The sequence below is a fragment of the Nerophis lumbriciformis genome, linkage group LG03, assembly GCF_033978685.3.
Source record: "Nerophis lumbriciformis linkage group LG03, RoL_Nlum_v2.1, whole genome shotgun sequence".
NCBI lineage: Eukaryota > Metazoa > Chordata > Actinopteri > Syngnathiformes > Syngnathidae > Nerophis > Nerophis lumbriciformis.
This window is the reverse complement of record NC_084550.2, coordinates 14,250,574-14,272,500: the sequence shown is the minus strand read 5'-3', so window position 1 is coordinate 14,272,500 and position 21,927 is coordinate 14,250,574. Positions and strand designations below refer to the sequence as shown.

Here is a 21,927-nt window from a genome sequence, read left to right as displayed (position 1 = left end):
CCAGCTATTGCAAGGAATTTAGGGATTTCCCCATCGACGCTCCGTAATATCATCAAAGGGTTCAGAGAATCTGGAGAAATCACTGCACGTAAGCAGCTAAGCCCGTGATCTTCGATCCCTCAGGCTGTACTGCATCAACAAGCGACATCAGTGTGTAAAGGATATCACCACATGGGCTCAGGAACACTTCAGAAACCCACTGTCAGTAACTACAGTTGGTCGCTACATCTGTAAGTGCAAGTTAAAACTCTCCTATGCAAGGCGAAAACCATTTATCAACAACACCCAGAAACGCTGTCTGCTTCGCTGGGCCTGAGCTCATCTAAGATGGACTGATACAAAGTGGAAAAGTGTTCTGTGGTCTGACGAGTCCACATTTCAAATTGTTTTTGGAAACTGTGGACGTCGTGTCCTCCGGACCAAAGAGGAAAAGAACCATCCGGATTGTTATAGGCGCAAAGTTCAAAAGCCAGCATCTGTGATGGTATGGGGGTGTATTAGTGCCCAAGACATGGGTAACTTACACATCTGTGAAGGCGCCATTAATGCTGAAAGGTACATACAGGTTTTGGAGCAACATATGTTGCCATCCAAGCAATGTTACCATGGACGCCCCTGCTTATTTCAGCAAGACAATGCCAAGCCACGTGTTACAACAGCGTGGCTTAATAGTAAAAGAGTGCGGGTACTAGACTGGCCTGCCTGTAGTCCAGACCTGTGTGGCGCAATACAAAGCCTAAAGAACACAACTGAGACCCCAGACTGTTGAACAACTTAAGCTGTACATCAAGCAAGAATGGGAAATAATTCCACCTGAAAAGCTTCAAAAATTAGTCTCCTCAGTTCCCAAACGTTTACTGAGTGTTGTTAAAAGGAAAGGCCATGTAACACAGTGGTAAAAATGACCCTGTGACAACTTGTTTGCAATGTGTTGCTGCCATTAAATTCTAAGTTAATGATTATTTGCAAAAAAAATTAAGTTTTTCAGTACGAACATTAAATATCTTGTCTTTGCAGTCTATTCAATTGAATATAAGTTGAAAAGGATTTGTAAATCATTGTATTCTGTTTTTATTTACAAATTACACAACGTGCCAACTTGACTGGTTTTGGGTTTTGTATTATGTAATTGTATTATTTTATGTATTTTAAATATTTTGTTAAGTGTTTTTTCCTTATCTCCTGTTATTCTTGGCCTAAAGGTCCATTCAGAGACTGTCTGGAGGCTCAGGAAGCCGGCCACATCACCAGCGGCATGTACTTGATCAAACCCGACGAGACCGATAGGTCCCTGCAGGTGTGGTGTGAGCAGGACATGGACAACGGAGGCTGGACTGTAATCCAGAGCCGGAAAGACGGCTCTGTTAACTTCTTCCGGAACTGGGAAAATTACAAGGTGAGTGCACCGACACTCGGGCTTCCCCAACTTCAAAATACTCAGTCCAGAGATAACAGAGCTGCCTTATAGTACCCGCAGAAACCTTGTGGGGGGACTATTTCCTTTAGGTCAGAGTCCTTGTGTTTTTTTTGTGAAATATAACGCCCTGTCAGCAGTGTGCTTTTTAGTTTGATATTTCCATTATGAAACCTCAGATGGCCCACGGCAAAGATATGTTCCACAGCTAAATCTGTGGGGGTTTCTTTCCAAAACCGCTACTACTGCGCTGCCTTCCTGGAGGAATGGCTGATTGGCTTAGTGCATACCACTACATATGGGCCCGCTCATCCAAGTCTGGGAGGATTATAGGTGGAGTTTGTCGCTGCCGGTATACTTGGTTGGCCTTTCTGTGTCTCAGTGGGAGCTAAATTGCTCTCTTTGACATTGATTTGCCTCGGTGCCTCTCTCACAAAGCCGCCACAAGCCCAAAGTGGGGAGGCCCCCGGAATGAAACTCTCAATCGTTCATCATATGCTGGCTTTCTTCACTGATCCACAGTTTCTGCAAACCTCAACCATCTCTACCAAGTAAAGTGTTCTAAGGGCACGTAGCCAGACACACAGATTGTTCATAGTTTTAGTCAGCACAAACATTCGAGCCAGTAGTTTTCACATTTGTGATTGACGACTTCCCCAGGATTTGGCCGGACCAGGTCTGCGGTAGTGTTTTCCAGCCGTAATTGTGCACATATTTTGCACAAATGTTCTCAAACATTACCCGAAAAGTGTCACAAACAGAGTCCGATCGGTTGCTGTGTTAACGACAAACAAGCAACGGCAGTTTGAAGATTGGTTAAAAAAACAAGACTGACTTCGACCGAGACCAGGGGTCGGCAACCCAAAACGTTGAAAGAGCCATATTGGACCAAAAATACAAAAAACAAATCTGTCTGTAGCCGCAAAAAATGAAAAGCCTTATGTAAGTGTTATAATGAAGGCAACACATAATGTAAGTGTCTATACTAGCTATAATAGCCTACTATCAAAAATGACTTTTAAAGTCTTATATAAGTATTATAATGGAGACAGCACATGATGTAAGTGTCTATATTAGTGATAATGGCCTACTATCAAAATGACTTTAAAAGTCTTATATAAGTGTTATAATGGAGACAACACATGACGTAAGTGTCTGTATTAGCTATGATAGCCTACTATCAAAATGACTTTAAAAGTCTTATATAAGTGTTATAATGAAGACAACACATGGTGTAAGTGTCTACATTAGTTATGATAGCCTACTATCAAAATGACTTTAAAAGTCTTATATAAGCGTTATAATGAAGACAACACATGATGTAAGAGTCTATATTGGCTATAATAACCTACTATCAAAACACTTTAAAAGTCTTATATAAGTGTTATAATGAAGACAACACATGGTGTAATTGTCTATATTAGCTATATTAGCCTACTATCAAAATTGCTTTAAAAGTCTTATATAAGTGTTATAATGAAGACAACACATGATGTAAGGGTCTATATTAGCTATAATAGCCTACTATCAAAATGTCTTTAAAAGTCTTACATAAGTGTTACAATGAAGACAACACATGATGTAAGTGTCTATATTAGTTATGATAGCCTACTATCAAAATGACTTTGAAAGTCTTATATAAGTGTTATTATGAAGACAACACATAATGTAAGTGTCTATATTGGCTATAATAGCCTACTATGAAAATGACTTTAAAAGTCTTATATAAGCGTTATAATGAAGACAACACATGATGTAAGAGTCTATATTGGCTATAATAGCCTACTATCAAAATACTTTAAAAGTCTTATATAAGTGTTATAATGAAGACAACACATGGTGTAATTGTCTATATTAGCTATATTAGCCTACCGTATTTTCCGCACTATAAGGCGCACCGGATTATTAGCCGCACCTTCTATGAATTACATATTTCATAATTTTGTCCACCAATAAGCCGCCCCGGACTAAAAGCCGCGCCTACGCTGCGCTAAAGTGAATGTCAAAAAAACGCTGCGCTAAAGTGAATGTCAAAAAAACAGTCAGATAGTTCAGTCAAACTTTAATAATATATTGAAAACCAGCGTTCTAACAACTCTGTCCCAAAATGTACAAATGTGCAATCACAAACATAGTAAAATTCAAAATGGTGTAGAGCAATAGCAACATACCGGTAATGTTGCTCGAACGTTAATGTCACAACACACAACACACAAAATAAACATAGCGCTCACTTTCTGAAGTTATTCTTCATTCGTACCGGTAAATCCTTCGAATTCTTCGTCTTCGGTGTCCGAATTGAAAAGTTGCGCTAGCGTGGCTTCCAAAATGGCGGGCTCCGTCTCTTCGAAATCATCGGATTCAGTGTCGCTGTTGTTGTGCAGCAGTTCTGTGAATCCTGCCTTCCGGAAAGCTCGGACCACAGTTGTGACAGAAATATCTGCCCAGGCATTTACAATCCACTGGCAGATGTTGGCGTATGTTGTCCGGCGTTGTCTGCCCGTCTTAGTGAAGGTGTGTTCGCCTTCGGTCATCCATTTTTCCCACGCAGTTCGCAGTCGTGATTTGAATGCCCTGTTGACACCAATATCCAGCGGTTGGAGTTCTTTGGTTAATCCACCCGGAATGACGGCGAGTGTTGTATTTGTGTGCTTCACTTGTTTTTTGACACCATCTGTGATGTGGGCGCGCATAGAGTCATATATCAACATGGACGGAGCTGCGTGAAAAAAGCCACCCGGCCGCTTCGCGTAAACTTCCCTTAACCACTCGCTCATCTTTTCTTCATCCATCCATCCCTTCGAGTTAGCTTTTATGATGACGCCGGCTGGAAAGGTCTCTTTTGGCAAGGTCTTCCTTTTGAATATCACCATGAGTGGAAGTTAGCATGGCAAGCTAGAACCACAGTGAAGGATGACTTCTCATTCCCTGTGGAGCGAATATTCACCGTACGTGCTCCCGTTCCACAGTGCGGTTCAGTTGCTGTGAAATACGGTAGTAATCCGTGTGCGGATGGAGAGATTGCGTCTTTTTATGACCCGGATCGTTTAGTAGGAGCCATTTTGTGGTCTTTACAGATGTAAACAGGAAATGAAACGTACGGTGATATCCGCGCGTTTTTTCTTCTTCTTCCGGGGGCGGGTGAAGCGCTTCCTGTTCTATGGGGGCGGGTGAAGCGCTTCCTGTTCTATGGGGGCGGGTGCTTTCCTTGGCGGTTGCTTGCGTAGAAGAAGAAGCGCTTCCTGTTCTACCGGGAAAAAAGATGGCGGCTGTTTACCGAAGTTGCGAGACCGAAACTTTATGAAAATGAATCGTAATAAAGCGCACCGGGTTATTAGGCGCACTGTCAGCTTTTGAGAAAAATTGTGGTTTTTAGGTGCGCCTTATAGTGCGGAAAATACGGTACTATCAAAATGGCTTTAAAAGTCTTATATAAGTGTTATAATGAAGACAACACATGATGTAAGTGTCTATATTAGCTATAATAGCCTACTATCAAAATGTCTTTAAAAGTCTTACATAAGTGTTACAATGAAGACAACACATGATGTAAGTGTCTATATTAGTTATGATAGCCTACTATCAAAATGACTTTGAAAGTCTTATATAAGTGTTATTATGAAGACAACACATAATGTAAGTGTCTATATTGGCTATAATAGCCTACTATGAAAATGACTTTAAAAGTCTTATATAAGCGTTATAATGAAGACAACACATGATGTAAGAGTCTATATTGGCTATAATAGCCTACTATCAAAATACTTTAAAAGTCTTATATAAGTGTTATAATGAAGACAACACATGGTGTAATTGTCTATATTAGCTATATTAGCCTACTATCAAAATGGCTTTAAAAGTCTTATATAAGTGCTATAATGAAGACAACACATGATGTAAGTGTCTATATTAGCTATAATAGCCTACTATCAAAATGACTTTAAAAGTTTTATATACGTGTTATAATGAAGACAACACATGATGTAAGTGTCTATATTAGCTATATTAGCCTACTATCAAAATGGCTTTAAAAGTCTTATATAAGTGTTATAATGAAGACAACACATGATGTAAGTGTCTATATTAGCTATAATAGCCTACTATCAAAATGACTTTAAAAGTCTTATATAAGTGTTATAATGAAGACAACACATAATGTAAGTGTCTATATTGGCTATAATAGCCTACTATGAAAATGACTTAAAAAGTCTTACATAAGTGTTATAATGAAGACAACACATGATGTAAGTGTCTATATTAGCTATATTAGCCTACTATCAAAATGGCTTTAAAAGTCTTATGTAAGTGTTATAATGAAGACAACACATGATGTAAGGGTCTATATTAGCTATATTAGCCTACTATCACTTTAAAAGTCTTACATAAGTGTTATAATGAAGACAACACATGATGTAAGTGTCTATATTAGCTATATTAGCCTACTATCAAAATGACTTTAAAAGTTTTACATACGTGATATAATGAAGACAACACAGGATGTAAGTGTTATATTAGCTATGATAGCCTAATATTTAAAATGACTTTAAAAGTCGTTTATAAGCGTTATAATGAAGACAACACATGATGTAAGTGTCTATATTGGCTATAATAGCCTACTATCAAAAATACTTTAAATCTTATATAAGTGTTATATCTACGGATTGTGCTTATTTTAAGCATACGCGGCGCATTAATTTCAAAAACGTATCACTACTCACATTACATCACATCACATTACTCACTGCAGAATTTATGAGAGCCAACACACATACAGTAATAAAACATCACTTACTGTACAATGTCTGCTGTCATTAGGATGCCGACTACGAGGATGTTCATATATTCCCATTTAGATAAAGAATGTCTCATAATCCTCACAAAGAAACAGAGTGCAGTGGAGGCGACCAAGCGTCTTTTCGTGTCATTCTGGCCATTTTCTGGTCCTAAATGGCCGACAAAGTGTACCAACTTGTCAGAATACCTAGTCAGACTTCTTCTGTCCAGGTGAGATGCCTGATTTATGATCAAGAATAAACTTACAGGGAGCAAGGAAGCAAGGAAGCAGCAGACCACTCTTAATATTCAAATCACGAAATGTAAATGGAGTATTGTTGGCGGTTTTTGAATTTTTATTTATTGGATTTTATGGGCAAAATAGAGGAGCTTACATTGGGGTAAGTGGACTTTTATTTACGTTTATTTAATATTTAAAATGTATTTTTAAAATTTCCTTCCGCCGTCATGTCTTTCATAATACTTGTGAAGGATAGGCAATTTCTTTTTTTAAAGTGCAGTTCCTCTAGAATTAATATTTTTCATTATTAATTTAGTTATTAATTTTAAGACTGTGTAATTGTATGCACATTTATTTTTCATCCGTAATTGAAGTCCCTATTTTTGCAGTATAATTGATTAATATTTATTTTTGTAACCAGCCTGACCTAAGCCTTGATAATAATCTACATGATTAAAGTTGTATATCATTTGACAAAATTTCTCCTAATAATCTGTAAGTAAGTTAGATATAATTATTGAATATATTTCAAATCAACAGTAAAATAAATACCTTAGTGTTAATATTTGAATGGGCCCCAGGCCCTTCTGTAGTGGAAAACTTAGGCTCTGAGATCAAAAAGGTTAAGAACCCCTGATCTAGAGATTTAAGCATTGAAAATGAAAATAATATATATTGATATATGACTTATTTTAAACAATTTCTTGAGTGGGGACTTTTTAGATCCCCAAGACTTTTAGTCTGATTTTTTGTTGTTTTTAAAATAATAAACAGTCAAAAGCAATGCTATTAGGAATTATTTACCTATTTAAGGCTCCAATTAATTCACATCAAATATATTACATTTTGAAACATGTTTAGGGGAAAATATCGCATGTTTAGTATTTTTGCCATAAAAACTGGGTTTTTCTTTTGGGGGGGGTTGGACATAACATACATATAGAAAAAACTAAACTTTATGGCAACAGATCGGAAGTTGATCTGTAGAAGAATAAATAATAGGATCAAAAAACTATTAATATATGACTTCATTTTAACACTTTAATTACTGAGACCCTTTTGGTCTCAGTAATTAAAGTTAACATTCACCAAAATTGAAGGGAGCCCTGATGGTTACAACATATAATGTATTGGTTTAAAGAAATAAAAAAATTAAAAAATAAATAAATTAAAAATGTGTTCATTTTTTAGTGGAAAAGGTTTGGACATCTCTGACCTAAACTATTAGGCCCTTTTGTGTCAGATATGCACCTTTTTGTTACACTATGTGTTGGTCTGGAACCCTAGGATGAAGAGACTGCAGGGTAGCGTATGTAAACATGTATTCAATGACAAAGGAAACAGTGCAGCAGGAAAGTGCATAGGTATAGGGAAAGCTATATGCAAATTGGAGCAAAGCAAATGATCCACAATGACCCTTATTCAGAGGACAGAGCTGGTATGTAAAGCATCCTAATTGAAAACCACATCCTGTTGAAGCCTCTGTTCAATAGAATACAATATTATTTCAAGGTACTTCAAAATATAGAAATTGTCACTCAGGTACATGCAGACATGAAATAACAAATATTTTATGTACGTAAGATACGGATGCAAGTACTGAGTACATGGTGGGGCCAGTTTTCATTTGTCTAACCTACAACCAGAACTAACATTGTTATAAAAGCAATGTGCACCATTTTCTGTCGTCTTTGTGTAATCTTTCTTTCGATCTCCCTCTAGAGCGGTTTCGGAAACATAGACGGGGAGTACTGGCTCGGTCTGGAAGGCATCTACAAGCTGGGACGTCAGGGCGACTACAAGCTACAGGTGGAGTTGGAGGACTGGATGGGAAAGAAGGTGTACGCTCAGTACAGCAGCTTCCACCTGGAGCCTGAGAGCGAGGGTTACCGCCTGAGGTTGGGCACCTATCGAGGCAACGCTGGTGACTCCCTCAGCAGCCACAACGGCAAACAGTTCACTACTCTGGATCGAGACAAGGACGCCTTCTCAGGTATACATAAAACTCTTGATATTTTATTATCTTATGAGTGTTTTAATAAAGTTAAATTACAAAGGAACCTGCATTGATACTTTAGTTTTCGTATACCGTCTTAGTTTTCCTGCAGCCAAACAAACTGGTATGTTTGCCCATCCATCCATTTTCCTCCGCTTATCCGAGGTCGGGTCGCAGAGGAAGCAGCCCAAGCAGAGAAGCCCAGACTTCCCTCTCCCCAGCCACTTTGTCCAGCTCCTCACGGGGGATCCCGAGGCGTTCCCGGGCCAGCCGGGAAACAGTCTTCCCAACGTGTCCTAGGTCTTCCACGTGGCCTCCTACCGGTCTGACGTGCCCTAAACACCTCCCCAGTGAGGCGTTTGGGTGGCATCCTGACCAGATGCCCGAATCACCTCATCTGGCTCCTCTCGATATGGAGGAGCAGCGGGTTTACTTTGAGCTCCCCCCGGATGATAGAGCTTCTTAGCCTATCTCTAAAGTAGAGTCCCGCCACCCTGTGGAGAAAACTCATTTCGGCCGCTTGTACCCGTGATCTTGTCCTTTCGGTCATAACTCAAAGCCTATGACCATAGCTGAGGATGGGAACGTAGATCGATCGGTAAATTGAGAGCTTTGCCTTCCGGCTCAACTCCTTCTTCACCACAACGGATCGAAACAGCGTCCGCAACACTGAAGATGCCGCACCGATCCGCCTGTCCATCATGCCCGTGTATCATTTTGTGGAATCAGGTGCCCCAACAAAGCATCCCACTTATTGGTAGAGAGTTTCTGTGAAGAAGGGATAATTATTTTTTCACAGACAGATTATGACCTGGGAATCATTGAATCAACCTTATTATGTGTGTATTAGGTGGTTTCTTTGGTCACAGAATGCACACAGAACAATGGACTCCTCTAGAATTAACCTCTGTAAAAAACGACCAACCAAATCACGCTTTTTGATTGATTGATTGAAGCTTTTATTAGTAGATTGCACAGTACAGTACATATTCCGTACAATTGACCACTAAATGGTAACACCCTGTGGAAGACCCTTGCTTCCGGGTGGGTTCTCAGGACCATTCCAGGGAAGACATTGTCGTGAGATGCTTTAGACTTCTTTATTTTTCGGGAACAGAGTCTTTGGCGTGATTTTCAGCAGCTGCCTTTTCTTACGTGAGCACACGAATGGTTTCCTTCCGTCCGCCGTCTGCTTTTCAGGCGCACGTCGCCGTCGTTCGCCGTCTACTTTTCAGCAGCACGTTGCCGTCGTTCGCGTGGTAGCAGAGGATGGTTTCCTCCCGTCCGCCGTCTGCTTTTCAGCAGCACGTCGCCGTCGTTCGCCGTCTACTTTTCAGCAGCACGTCGCCGTCGTTCGCCGTCTGCTTTTCAGCAGCACGTTGCCGTCGTTCGCCGTCTACTTTTCAGCAGCACGTCGCCATCGTTCGCGTGGTAGCGGAGGATGGTTTCGTCGCCATCGTTCGCGTGGTAGCGGAGGATGGTTTCCTCCCGTCCGCCGTCTGCTTTTCAGCAGCACGTCGCCTTTGGCGTGCTTTTCAGCAGCTGCCTTTTCTCCGTCTCGCTCTCGCGGTGTACTGTGCTCCGCGTCTTGCCTCTGGCTCTCCACCTCTCCTCCCGTCTCTCTCGGCTGTCACCCTTTTATACACAGACAGATTAACTGATTGTGCCCAGCTGCCCGACCCACGCACCTGTAGTCCATTTGGACGCGAGTCCGCAGGCCACGCCCCCTCGCCGCCATCTTGGACCGGGCCCCGGTGTCGGACCGCCAGCCCCGCCTCTCCACACACCCGAATAAGTTTTTCAACTTGTTTGAGTTGGGGTCCACGTAAATTAGTTTAGTTTATTATTCTTCTTCGGTCAATGGTCAACAAAATAAACAAACAGTTGTACATTCATAGATTGAAAAAGAAAATGTTACAGACCGAAAGCGTTTAGGCTAAAGTTGAACACTAGGCTGAAGTTGAACACAATTCATGATGCAAATATATACTATCATCATAATACAGTCATCACACAAGTTAATCATCAGAGTATATGGCGTGGCGCAGTGGAAGAGTGGCCGTGCGCAACCCGACGGTCCCTGGTTCAATCCCCACCTAGTACCAACCTCGTCATGTCCGTTGTGTCCTGAGCAAGACACTTCACCCTTGCTCCTGATGGGTGCTGACTAGCGCCTTGCATGGCAGCTCCCTCCATTAGTGTGTGAATGTGTGTGTGAATGGGTAAATGTGGAAGTAGTGTCAAAGCGCTTTGAGTACCTTGAAGGTAGAAAAGCGCTATACAAGTACAACCCATTTATCATTTATTTATTTATAGTATATACATTAAATTATTTACATTATTTCCAATCCGGGGGGTGGGATGAGGAGGGGTTGGTTGATGTCAGCACTTCAGTCATCAACAATTGCATCATCAGAGAAATGGACATTGAAACAGTGTAGGTCTGACTTGGTATAGGATATGTACAGCGAGCAGAGAACATAGTGAGTTCAGGTATCATAAGAACAAGTATATACATTTGATTATTTACATTTGATTATTTACATTTGGTTTTTCATAATCCGGGGAGGTGGGATGTGGAGGGGGGGGGTTGTTAGTCAAGGGTTGAAGTTGCCCCTGGAGGTGTTGTTTTAGTGCGGTTTTGAAGGAGGATAGAGATGCCCTTTCTTTTACACCTGTTGGGAGTGCATTCCATATTGATGTGGCATAGAAGGAGAATGAGTTAAGACCTTTGTTAGATCGGAATCTGGGTTTGACGTGGTTTGTGGAACTCCCCCTGGTGTTGTGGTAATGGTGGTCATTTCCGTTAAGGAAGTAGTTTGACATGTACTTCGGTATCAGGGAGGTGTAGCGGATTTTATAGACTAGGCTCAGTGCAAGTTGTTTTACTCTGTCCTCCACCCTGAGCCAGCCCACTTTGGAGAAGTGGGTTGGAGTGAGGTGTGATCTGGGGTGGAGGTCTAGAAGTAACCTGACTAGCTTGTTCTGGGATGTTTGGAGTCTAGATTTGAGGGTTTTGGAGGTGCTAGGGTACCAGGAGGTGCAAGCATAATCGAAAAAGGGTTGAACGAGAGTTCCCGCTAGAATCTTCAAGGTGCTTTTGTTGACCAGAGAGGTATCATTACCTCTGGACTGAACAGTCCATCGCTTGTTGAATTCGGCTTCGGAAAAGGCGCCTATTTGTTGTCCACAAATAGAATAGAATAGAATAGAAAGTACTTTATTGATCCCTGGGGGAAATTCAAATTCAAAACAACGTCGCTTTGAACGTTCGGCCGCCACAAGGGTTCAGGGTTTTGTGCGTAACTGTGACGATCTGTCACTTTACTTCTCCTTTGTGTTTTCTTGTTTTGTGTTTATTTCCTGTGAGCGCTCTTATTTGATTTCCATTTCCTGCATGTCTCCTCTGAGCGCTCGTTTCCCTCACCTGTACCTGATCGGCAGCCTGGCACACCAAGTTGCAATTGCCAATCAGGCTGCTATTTATGCCTGCCTCGAAGATTAATTATGTTGAGGACCTTTGGGGTGCATGACTGCTCCTCCTTGTCTTGAGTACAATAAAGACTCTTACCTGCACGTCGTTCTCCTGTTTCCTACATCTTGGGGTCACAACCGCCAGAGCCATGCAGGTCCCTGACGGTAGCAGAGCGATTCTCTTGGAGGCTCTGCCTGGGGATGGTGAGGCCAGTAGTAGGGTTAGTGTCAGTGGTGCCCGATAGATCCAGTGCCATCCATTTTCATGGTTATTTGATTCGTTGCTGAAGGGAAAAGGTGTGAATCTCACACAAGTCAGTATGTCTGAATGAAAACTCCACCTCAGCCCGGCCCTCTACCTCGCAACTGTGGACCGGGATCCCACCTTAGCCTGCGCGCGCCAGGGAAGGTTAAAATAGCTTTGCCTTCTCCCATTGCGTTACGGCTCTGACGGGTTCATCACACACCTAATTGCAAAATGCTGGCAATGCAAATGTTTCCGCTAGTCTGAGCTAGTGAGCTCTTGTTGGTGCGACTGGTAAGGTGCACTATGAAGCTTTTCAGCTTCCACATGAGCGTATTTCCAAAGCTGCCGGATGATGGCTGCCCCTCTCTCCTTCTGCGCACCTCTGGTAGCACAATATGAATTCCCCTGGCCGGAGGAAGACGGAGGGTACAGGCGAGAGCCAAATGCCAAATAGAGATTTCACCGCTTGATAGTACATGAATCGATCCCGGGTAATACCGATGTAATTAGGTCGTAGCTGAAAGAAGTATCACATTTGATACTCATCCCTATTTAGACTCCCTCTATTCTATGGAATGCAGCACACAATAATTGAGATTGTAAATCATATCCATTTGAGTTGCCTTTTTTTATGCAATCCCGTCTCACATCCCATCCTCCCATTGCAGGTAACTGTGCCCATTTCCACAAAGGAGGTTGGTGGTACAATGCTTGTGGCCAAGCCAATCTCAACGGCGTGTGGTACAGCGGAGGCGTCTACAGAAGCAAATTCCAGGACGGGATCTTCTGGGCTGACTACGGCGGAGGATTCTATTCCATGAAGTCCGTCCGCCTCATGATTCGGCCCATTGACGCATGAGACACTTGACTGTGGACTTGAACCTCATTTTTAAAGTGTGATGTCAAATATCATCATTGACAGAAGGGAGGAATCCCCACCCTTACAGACTGGACTGTTATGTTCATATGTACATGCATATCGCTATAGTTACACGAATAGGAAGATTGGGAGCATATTTATAGTGTTTCTTTATCCAGTAATATCCTCGTAAGAAACAGCGGCCAATGCAATGGACATTTGTTTCTGTTTGTCAGAGCTACAAATTTCAGGAAAATGCTGTATCATGCAAAACACAAATGTTCCGAGATATATATATATATATATATATATATATATATATATATATATATATATATATATATATATATATATATATATATATATATATATATATATATATATGTATGTATGTATGTATGTATATATGTATAGGCTATGTTTGTGTGTGTGTGTGTGTGTGTGTGTATAGATATATATACACACGCCTACACATTATGTATATATATATATATATATATATATATATATATATATATATATATATATATATATATATATATATATATATATTGGTAAAGAAAATTAAGAACTGCAGGTGCAGTTCAATCTTTTATGTGCAACATGTCTAATTCGTCAAGCCTAATATTTTCCTAATTCTTACTACATCCTTACAGGAGCTGCCAGGATTAAAATCTTAATGCAGCTCTTCCTACCTCACCGCCAACATAAACATCACAAGGAAACGCTCGTGTAGGCTATCTAACTTTAGCAATAGTTCCTGGTAACTGGAAAATGGATCTTTACAGCTTTATTTTGACTCGCCCTCTCTGAATTCAAGGCCTTTTCGTTTCTCTCTACACTTAAAATGATCTTTATGTTTTAACTACTTTGAGCTGGAAAATATAATTTATGTGTATAATTAACTTATCATAACAGTGAAAAGGGCCCGGTGTCCTGAGGGGAAAGGATGTATAGCAGTCGTTCTGTGTGTGCTCTTACGTGTACTTTTTGTCATTCAAACTCCCTGAATAGCATGGAATTATTTGTTGTTTTACAGAGTTTGAAGAGTTATAGGCACTGAGACCAACAACGAGAAACACATTTCATGAAGCCAGACGGGATGGAAAGAGAAAAAGAGGAGGGTGCGGGGGGGTTATTGGAATGGAATCGGTCCATTCCGAGATATTCCCCCTAGCACCCTTTTAAATACAGACATTTACAGTTGTGGTCAAAAGTTTAAATACACTTGTGAAAAACATAATGTCATGGCTGTCTTGAGTTTCCAATAATTTCTACAACTCTTGTTTTTTTGTGATAGAGTGATTGGAGCACATACTTGTTGGTCACAAAATACAATTCATGAAGTTTGGTTCTTTTATGAATTTATTATGGGTCTACTGAAAATGTGACCAAATCTGCTGGGTCAAAAGTATACATACAGCAATGTTAATATTTGCTTACATGTCCCTTGGCAAGTTTCACTGCAATAAGGCACTTTTGGTAGCCATCCACAAACTTCTGGCAAGCTTCTGGTTGAATTTTGACCACTCCTCTTGACAAAATTGGTGCAGTTCAGCTAAATTTGTTGGTTTTCTGACATGGACTTGTTTCTTCAGCATTGTCCACACGTTTAAGTCAGGAATTTGGGAAGGCCATTCTAAAACCTTAATTCTAGCCTGATTTAATAACAATAATTATAGATTTTTTTTGTAAAAAGCACTTTATATTGAGTAAACAATCTCAAAGTGTTACAGTGTATTAAAAAATATTAAAAATTAAATAAGATAAGATAAATAAAAAAGATAATAAATAAAAATAAAAACTAGAACAGCCAAATACCTATAGCTAGTATGCACATATCTAAGAAAAAGGCTTTTTTTAAAGAAGGGCTTTTAAGCCTTTTTTAAAAGCATCCACAGTCTGTGGTGCCCTCAGGTGGTCAGGGAGAGCGTTCCACAGACTGGGAGCGGCAGAGCAGAAAGCCCGGACTCCCATTGTTTGTAGCTTTGTTCTTGGAGGTTGGAGGAGGTTAGCCTGTCCGGAGCGTGGGTGTCGTGTGGAGGATTTGGGGGTGAGTTCTTTGAGGTAGAGGGGGGCATTTCCATGGAGGCACTGGTGGGTTAGCAGGGAGACTTTGAATTCAATCCAGAGTGGAACAGGAAGCCAGTGAAGGGATTTGAGAATTGGGGTGATGTGGTCATATTTCCGCAGGATCCTAGCAGCACTATTCTGTAAGTACTGCAGCTTCTGGGTGTTCTTGCTGGGGATCCCGACAAGAAACGCGTTGCAGTAGTCTAGCCTGGAGGAGACAAAGGCGTGGACGAGCCTCTCGGCATCAGAGAGAGTGAGTGAGGGGCCATTCCTTTACCACTTTTGACGTGTGTTTGGGGTCATTGTCCTGTTGGAACACCCAACTGCGCCCAAGACTCAACCTCTGGGCTGATGATTTTAGGTTGTCCTGAAAAATTTGGAGGTAATCCTCCTTTTTCATTGTCCCATTTATTCTCTGAAAAGCATCAGTTCTATTAGCAGCAAAACTGGCCCAGAGCATAGTACTACCACCACCATGCTTGATGGTAGGTCGGGTTTTCCTGGGATTAAAGGCCTCAGTTTTTCCCCTCTAAACATATTGCTGGGTATTGTGGCCAAACAGTTCCATTTTTGTTTCATCTGACCACAGAACTTTCCTCCAGAAGGTCTTATATGTTGTCCATGTGATGTCAGATGGGACAATGAAAAAGGAGGATTACCTCCAAATTCTTTCGAACAACCTAAAATCATCAGCCTGGAGGTTAGGTCTTGGGCACTCCTCTTGACAAAATTGGTGCAATTCAGTTAAATTTGTTGGTTTTCTGACATGGACTTGTTTCTTCAGCATTGTCCACACGTTTAAGTCAGGACTTTGGGAAGGCCATTCTAAAACCTTATTCTAGCCTGATTTAGCCATTTCTTTTACAAACTTCTGACGTGTGTTTGGGGTCATTGTCCTGTTGGAACACCCAACTGCGCCAAGACCCAACCTCCGGGCTGTTGATTTTAGATTGTCCTGAAGAATTTGGAAGATTTTTTTTTCCATTGTCAGCTGTCAAAAATTCAACCAGAAACTTGCCAATGTTTTTTGTGATCAACAAGTATGTGCTCCAATCACTCTATCACAAAAAAATAAGAGTTGTCGAAATTATCGAAAACTAAAGACAACCATGACATAATGTTCTTTACAAGTGTATGCAAACCTTTGACCACGACTGTACATTCTTTCCACGCATAACTGTTGTTTTTTTGGAAAGATCTTCCATCGACAAAGTCGCGGGCCAGTGCACTCTGTAATCACTGATATGAAAGCAAAGGAGAAGAGCTGCTGGGTGTGGTTTGAACAACACTGGTGTGCGCAGAGAACACATGAAAGACCAACAGCCCATGGTCCTGATGCTGGAAATAGACTGCCTTATTGCCCCATTTTGCTGTCGGACCACAACGGTCCACACATCGCTTTACGGGGGTCAGACATCAATGCAAACATAATGACAGAGTTCATGAATGAGAATCAAAAGAGTTTTGTCCGCACTTAGAGTTCATGTGTTGTATTTTTTGTTGAAATTACATGCACATTCCAGGCTTATCTTGTGGGTGGGAATGGTGCAGATATACGGTCGTATTTACCAGTCTTGTCGTCATGGAGAGAAACTTGTCAGACTGACATGGTGGAACATTCTGTACTTGACTTTTCTGAAATACAGAGTTGTGTTGAACACGCTTGGTTGTGTGTTCCTTGTTTTAAAGAGAAGACAGATACCTTTCGCAATCACATTTCATTTAGAGTGCTTGCGCATTTTTGTGGGGAACTGGAGATGAGCAAGTCAACAGTTCACATGTGACTCATAACCACAAACATTTAGTAAATTTGTATAGTATATGTCAGGGGTCGGCAACCCGCGGCTCTAGAGCCGAATGCGGCTCTTTAGCGCCGCCCTAGTGGCTCCCTGGAGCTTTTTCAGCAATGTATGAAAAATGGAAAAAGATGAGGGGAAAACAATCTATTTTTTTGTTTTAATATGGTTTCTGTAGGAGGACAAACATGACACAAACCTCCCTAATTGTTATAAAGCACACTGTTTATATTAAACATGCTTCACTGATTCGAGTATTTGGCGAGCGCCGTTTTGTCCTACTAATTTTGGCGGTCCCTGAACTCACCGTAGTTTGTTTACATGTATAACTTTCTAGGACGTGTTTTATGCCACTTCTTTTTCTGTCTCATTTTGTCCACCAAACTTTTAAGGTTGTGCATGAAAGGTGAGTTTTGTTGATGTTATTGACTTATGTGGAGTGCTAATCAGACATATTTGGTCACTGCATGACTGCAAGCTAATCGATGCTAACATGCTATTTAGGCTAGCTATATGTACATATTGCATCATAATGCCTCGTTTGTAGCTATATTTGAGCTCATTTACTTTCCTTTTAGTCCTCTTAATTCAATTTATATCTCATGACACACTATCTGTATGTAATATGGCTTTTCATTTTTTTGCGGCTGCAGACAGATTTGTTTTTGTATTTTTGGTCCAATATGGCTCTTTCAACATTTTGGGTTGCCGACCCCTGGTATAGGTCAAACTATCATCTGTGTTTTCCAAATCTACGCAAAAAGCTTCACTTCTTGCATTTCGTGCTATTAAATGCAAAGCTATGACTATTTAGAATTAAAATTATTCAGTTTTTCTTTTTAATCAGTATCTTCTGAATGGAAATATTACACCACGGGTGTCAAACTCGTTTTCATGGAGGGTCACATGACAGTTATGGCTACCTGCATAGGGCCGTTTGCAACAGTCAGTAATACAAAACCCAGGTTGGCACGTTGTGTAAATCGTAAATAAAAACAGAATACAATGATTTGCAAATCCTTTTCAACCTATATTCAATTAAATAGACTGCAAAGACAAGATACTTAACGTTCAAACTGGTAAACTTTGTTATTTTTTGCAAACATTAGCTCATTTGGAATTTGACGCCTGCAACATGTTTCAAAAAAGCTGGCACAATTGGCAAAAAAGACTGAGAAAGTTGAGGAACGTTCATCAAACACTTATTTGGAACATCCCACAGGTGAACAGGCTAATTGGGAACAGGTGGGTGCCATGATTGGGTATAAAAGCAGCTTCCGTGAAATGCTCAGTCATTCACAAACAAGGATGGGCGAGGTTCACCACTTTGTGAACAAATGTGTGAGCAACTTGTCGAACAGTTAAAGAACAACATTTCTCAATGAGCTATTGCAGGAATTTAGGGATTTCACCATCTACGGTCCGTAATATCATCAAAAGGTTCAGAGAATCTGGAGAAATCACTGCACGTAAGCGATGCTATTACGGACCTTGGATCCCTCAGGCGGTACTGCATCAAAAAGCGACATCAGTGTGTAAATGATATCACCACATGGGCTCAGGAACACTTCAGAAAACCACTGTCAGTAACTACAGTTTGTTGCTACATCTGTAAGTGCAAGTTAAAACTCTACTATGCAAAGCGAAAGCCATTCATCAACAACACCCAGAAACGCCGCCGACTTCGCTGGGCCTGAGCTCATCTAAGATGGACTGATGCAAAGTGGAAAAGTGTTCGTGGTCTAACGAGTCCACATTTCAAATTATTTTTGGAAACTGTGGACGTTGTGTCCTCCAGAACAAAGAAGAAAAGAACCATCTGGATTGTTATAGGCGCAAAGTTCAAAAGCCAGCATCTGTGATGGTGTGGGGGTGTATTAGTCCCCAAGGCATGGGTAACTTACACATCTGTGAAGGCACCATTAACGCTGAAAGGTACATACAGGTTTTGGAGCAACATATGTTGCCATCCAAGCAACATTGTCATGGACGCCCCTGCTTATTTCAGCAAGACAATGCCAAACCACGTGTTACAACAGCGTGGCTTCATAGTAAAAGAGTACGGGTACTAGACTGGCCTGCCTGTAGTCCAGACCTGTCTCCCATTGAAAATGTGTGGCGAATTATGAAGCTTAAAATACCACAACGGAAACCCCGGACTGTTGAACAACTTAAGCTGTACATCAAGCAAGAATGGGAAAGAATTCCACCTGAAAAGCTTCAAAAATTGGTCTCCTCCATCGAACAACGAACCCTCAGGTTGCTATGTATTGTCTACCAACCGAGTCACGTCGTCCAGTTCATTCATATTATAGATTATAACAACTTTCCAACCTAAGTTCATACAAATGTCACTAACATTACATAAACATGAACAGAATTATTATTACGAATCTATACATAAGTCAAGCAAATATTTGAGTATTTTTATTTTAAGAAAAAAAAATTGTAATGTATAAATATATTTGTTACATTATTAGATAATATTAAATAAAAAATATATATGCAATTGCTTGCAGTACTTGTATTTTTTTCGTCAAAATGGAAAGAACAAATTTGTTTAATAAGAAAATCTAAAGTACTTTATAGACGCAATTATTTTATTACTTCCAGGTTTTGGCGGGCCACATAAATTATGTGGCGGGCCAGATCTAGCCCAAGGCCTTGAGTTTGACATCAATGATAGTGGAAAAAGACTGTCAGAAGTTGTGTTTTAAATACTAATACAATGTATTGTCGATCTGGATTTTCAAAATAGGATTGTGGGGACAATAACTGCCCGGGGGGCCCAATGTTTTTTCCATGGCAGTGCCCCAGCTCCAAAGTTTAGGGTAATTTATACAAATCAGGCTGACGATGTTTGGGGGAGTGCTGTATTTCTACATCGATGCCATCTAAATAAACAGACAATTTATTGGTACAGCATTTCAGTGGTTGGAATAAAGTAGTAGCTGTACATCTCTTGAAAAACAGAATGGTCACATATTTAGAGATAAAATAGAGAAGAATAGAATATACTATAATAAAATCCTTGTATTGCCATTGTGATGGTTAACAACAAAATGAACTCCCATACAAATAAAAACTATACCTAAAAGAATTAATAGTAATAAAAACAGCCTTACACACGTTATTATATTGAAAGATTTTACACGTTACAGTATCAATCAATTGATCAATCACCATTTATTTGTATAGCCCTTGATTACAAGTGCCTCAAAGGGCTTCACAAAACACAACAACATCCCCTGATCTGAACCTACATCTGGGCAAGAACAACTTCAAAAGCCCTAACTTGATGGGGAAAAAGTTAAAGTTAAAGTACACACACACTAGGTGAGGGTGAAATTACCCTCTGCATTAGACCCATCCCCTTGTTACACCCCCTTGGAGGTGAGGGGAGCAGTGAGCAGCAGCGGCGGCCGCACTCGGGAATCATTTGGTGATTTAACCCCCAATTCCAACCCTTGATCCTGAGTGCCAAGCAGGGAGGTAATGGGTCCCATTTTTATAGGCCTTGGTATGACTCGGCCGGGGTTTGAACTCACGACCTACCAATCTCAGGGCGGACACTCGAACCACAAGGCCACTGAGCAGGCAAAAGAAAGAGTGACCAGTTCCAATGGATGCAGAGTGGGTAGAGTTATTGAATTTTTACATTGATAGATAACGTGAGAGTCCAGCAGAGGGTCGTGGAGGGATCTTTTTACATGTAGAAAACCCTGAGACGTCACCAGCTGTGCATAGTAGAGTGGTCCACCCCGGGTCACGATTTGAAACGGACTGGGTCCTCTCCAGAAATTATCTGTGACCACCTGGTATCCTCTCCATGCAGGAGACGGGGGATAGAGCAGAAAGGAGATGCGGCAGGTCAACTTTATCCTATGGGCACCTTTAACAACCCTCTGAAGGGTTTTGTTTTGCTGTGCGGCTCGAGAGACAGTACGTGAGGATGTTCTCAGTAGAGCAGCGGGAGAAGGCCACCAGTAAACTATGTGTTCCGTATTGACCTTAAAAGGGACGTACTTTGGGCCTGATCCATTATCAGGTTAGCTCCCTGTAGCTGAGGTCGTGACCTCAAAAAGGTAGGATACAGCAGGCAGTGTGCAGGCTAAAGAGTATTTAATGCGCAAAAGTCCATCAGAAAAAAACAGAGTGCAGAAGGGATAGCACAGAAAAAGCACAGGGAGAAAAAGGGCCTGGCAATTTAAATTTAGGGAAATCTTCAAACAAAGCAATGTACTAGAATGCAAAAACAAGAATCTCCAGAGCAGGGGCGTCACTAGCTTTTAAGGACAGGGGGGGCTTAGCCCCCAGGAGATGCACAGGATGCGAGCGAACGTAGCGCATGAGCACAAAACCTCACAAACGGCTAACAAAGACTTAGAAATGATTCATTGTTATTATTATTATTTCAGTCGGTTTATTTTCAATCTGTGTTCAGTACAACAACAAACATGGGTTTGCACAGTGACATTTTGTTTACAGCATCAACAAGAAACAATGACTTGCATGATCCTTTAAGATACACTGAAACACAATGAAAGTCATGGCATTAGCCTCTATGTTATTACTTCACAACATAGAGGCTAATGCCACGACTTTCGCTCACAATACAATAATTGTTTGTTCCCAAATATTTTGAAGTTGCACAGATTACATTTTGGGCACATATGTGACTAAAATGGTAATAAATTCAAGCCCTGGAAATATTACTTAATTACTTGAATTAAAGTAATATCTGGATCGGGATAATTTGGCTTATATATAATATATTTATATATATATTATGGCAAGTCGTTAAGGAAATTAAATATATATGGAAGTCTGAATAGAAATGAGAAAGGTTTATATACAGGTAAAAGCCAGTAAATTAGAATATTTTGAAAAACGTGATTTATTTCAGTAATTGCATTCAAAAGGTGTAACTTGTACATTATATTTATTCATTGCACACAGACTGATGCATTCAAATGTTTATTTCATTTAATTTTGATGATTTGAAGTGGCAACAAATGAAAATCCAAAATTCCGTGTGTCACAAAATTAGAATA

The 21,927-nt window shown here is 40.6% G+C and overlaps 1 protein-coding gene across 1 annotated transcript in view; it reads left to right on the top strand.

Moving 5' to 3' along the window:
* Nucleotides 1-13,333, top strand: part of LOC133575565 (angiopoietin-related protein 1-like) — a 41,281-nt gene extending 27,948 nt beyond the window's left edge. The window contains exons 3-5 of the mRNA XM_061928243.1: nucleotides 1,203-1,396; nucleotides 8,151-8,421; nucleotides 12,814-13,333. Of these exons, the coding sequence (XP_061784227.1) occupies nucleotides 1,203-1,396; nucleotides 8,151-8,421; nucleotides 12,814-13,004 (656 nt within the window). The 3' untranslated portion in view covers nucleotides 13,005-13,333. The remainder of the gene's footprint in view (nucleotides 1-1,202; nucleotides 1,397-8,150; nucleotides 8,422-12,813) is intronic.
* Nucleotides 13,334-21,927: the final 8,594 nt, after the last annotated feature.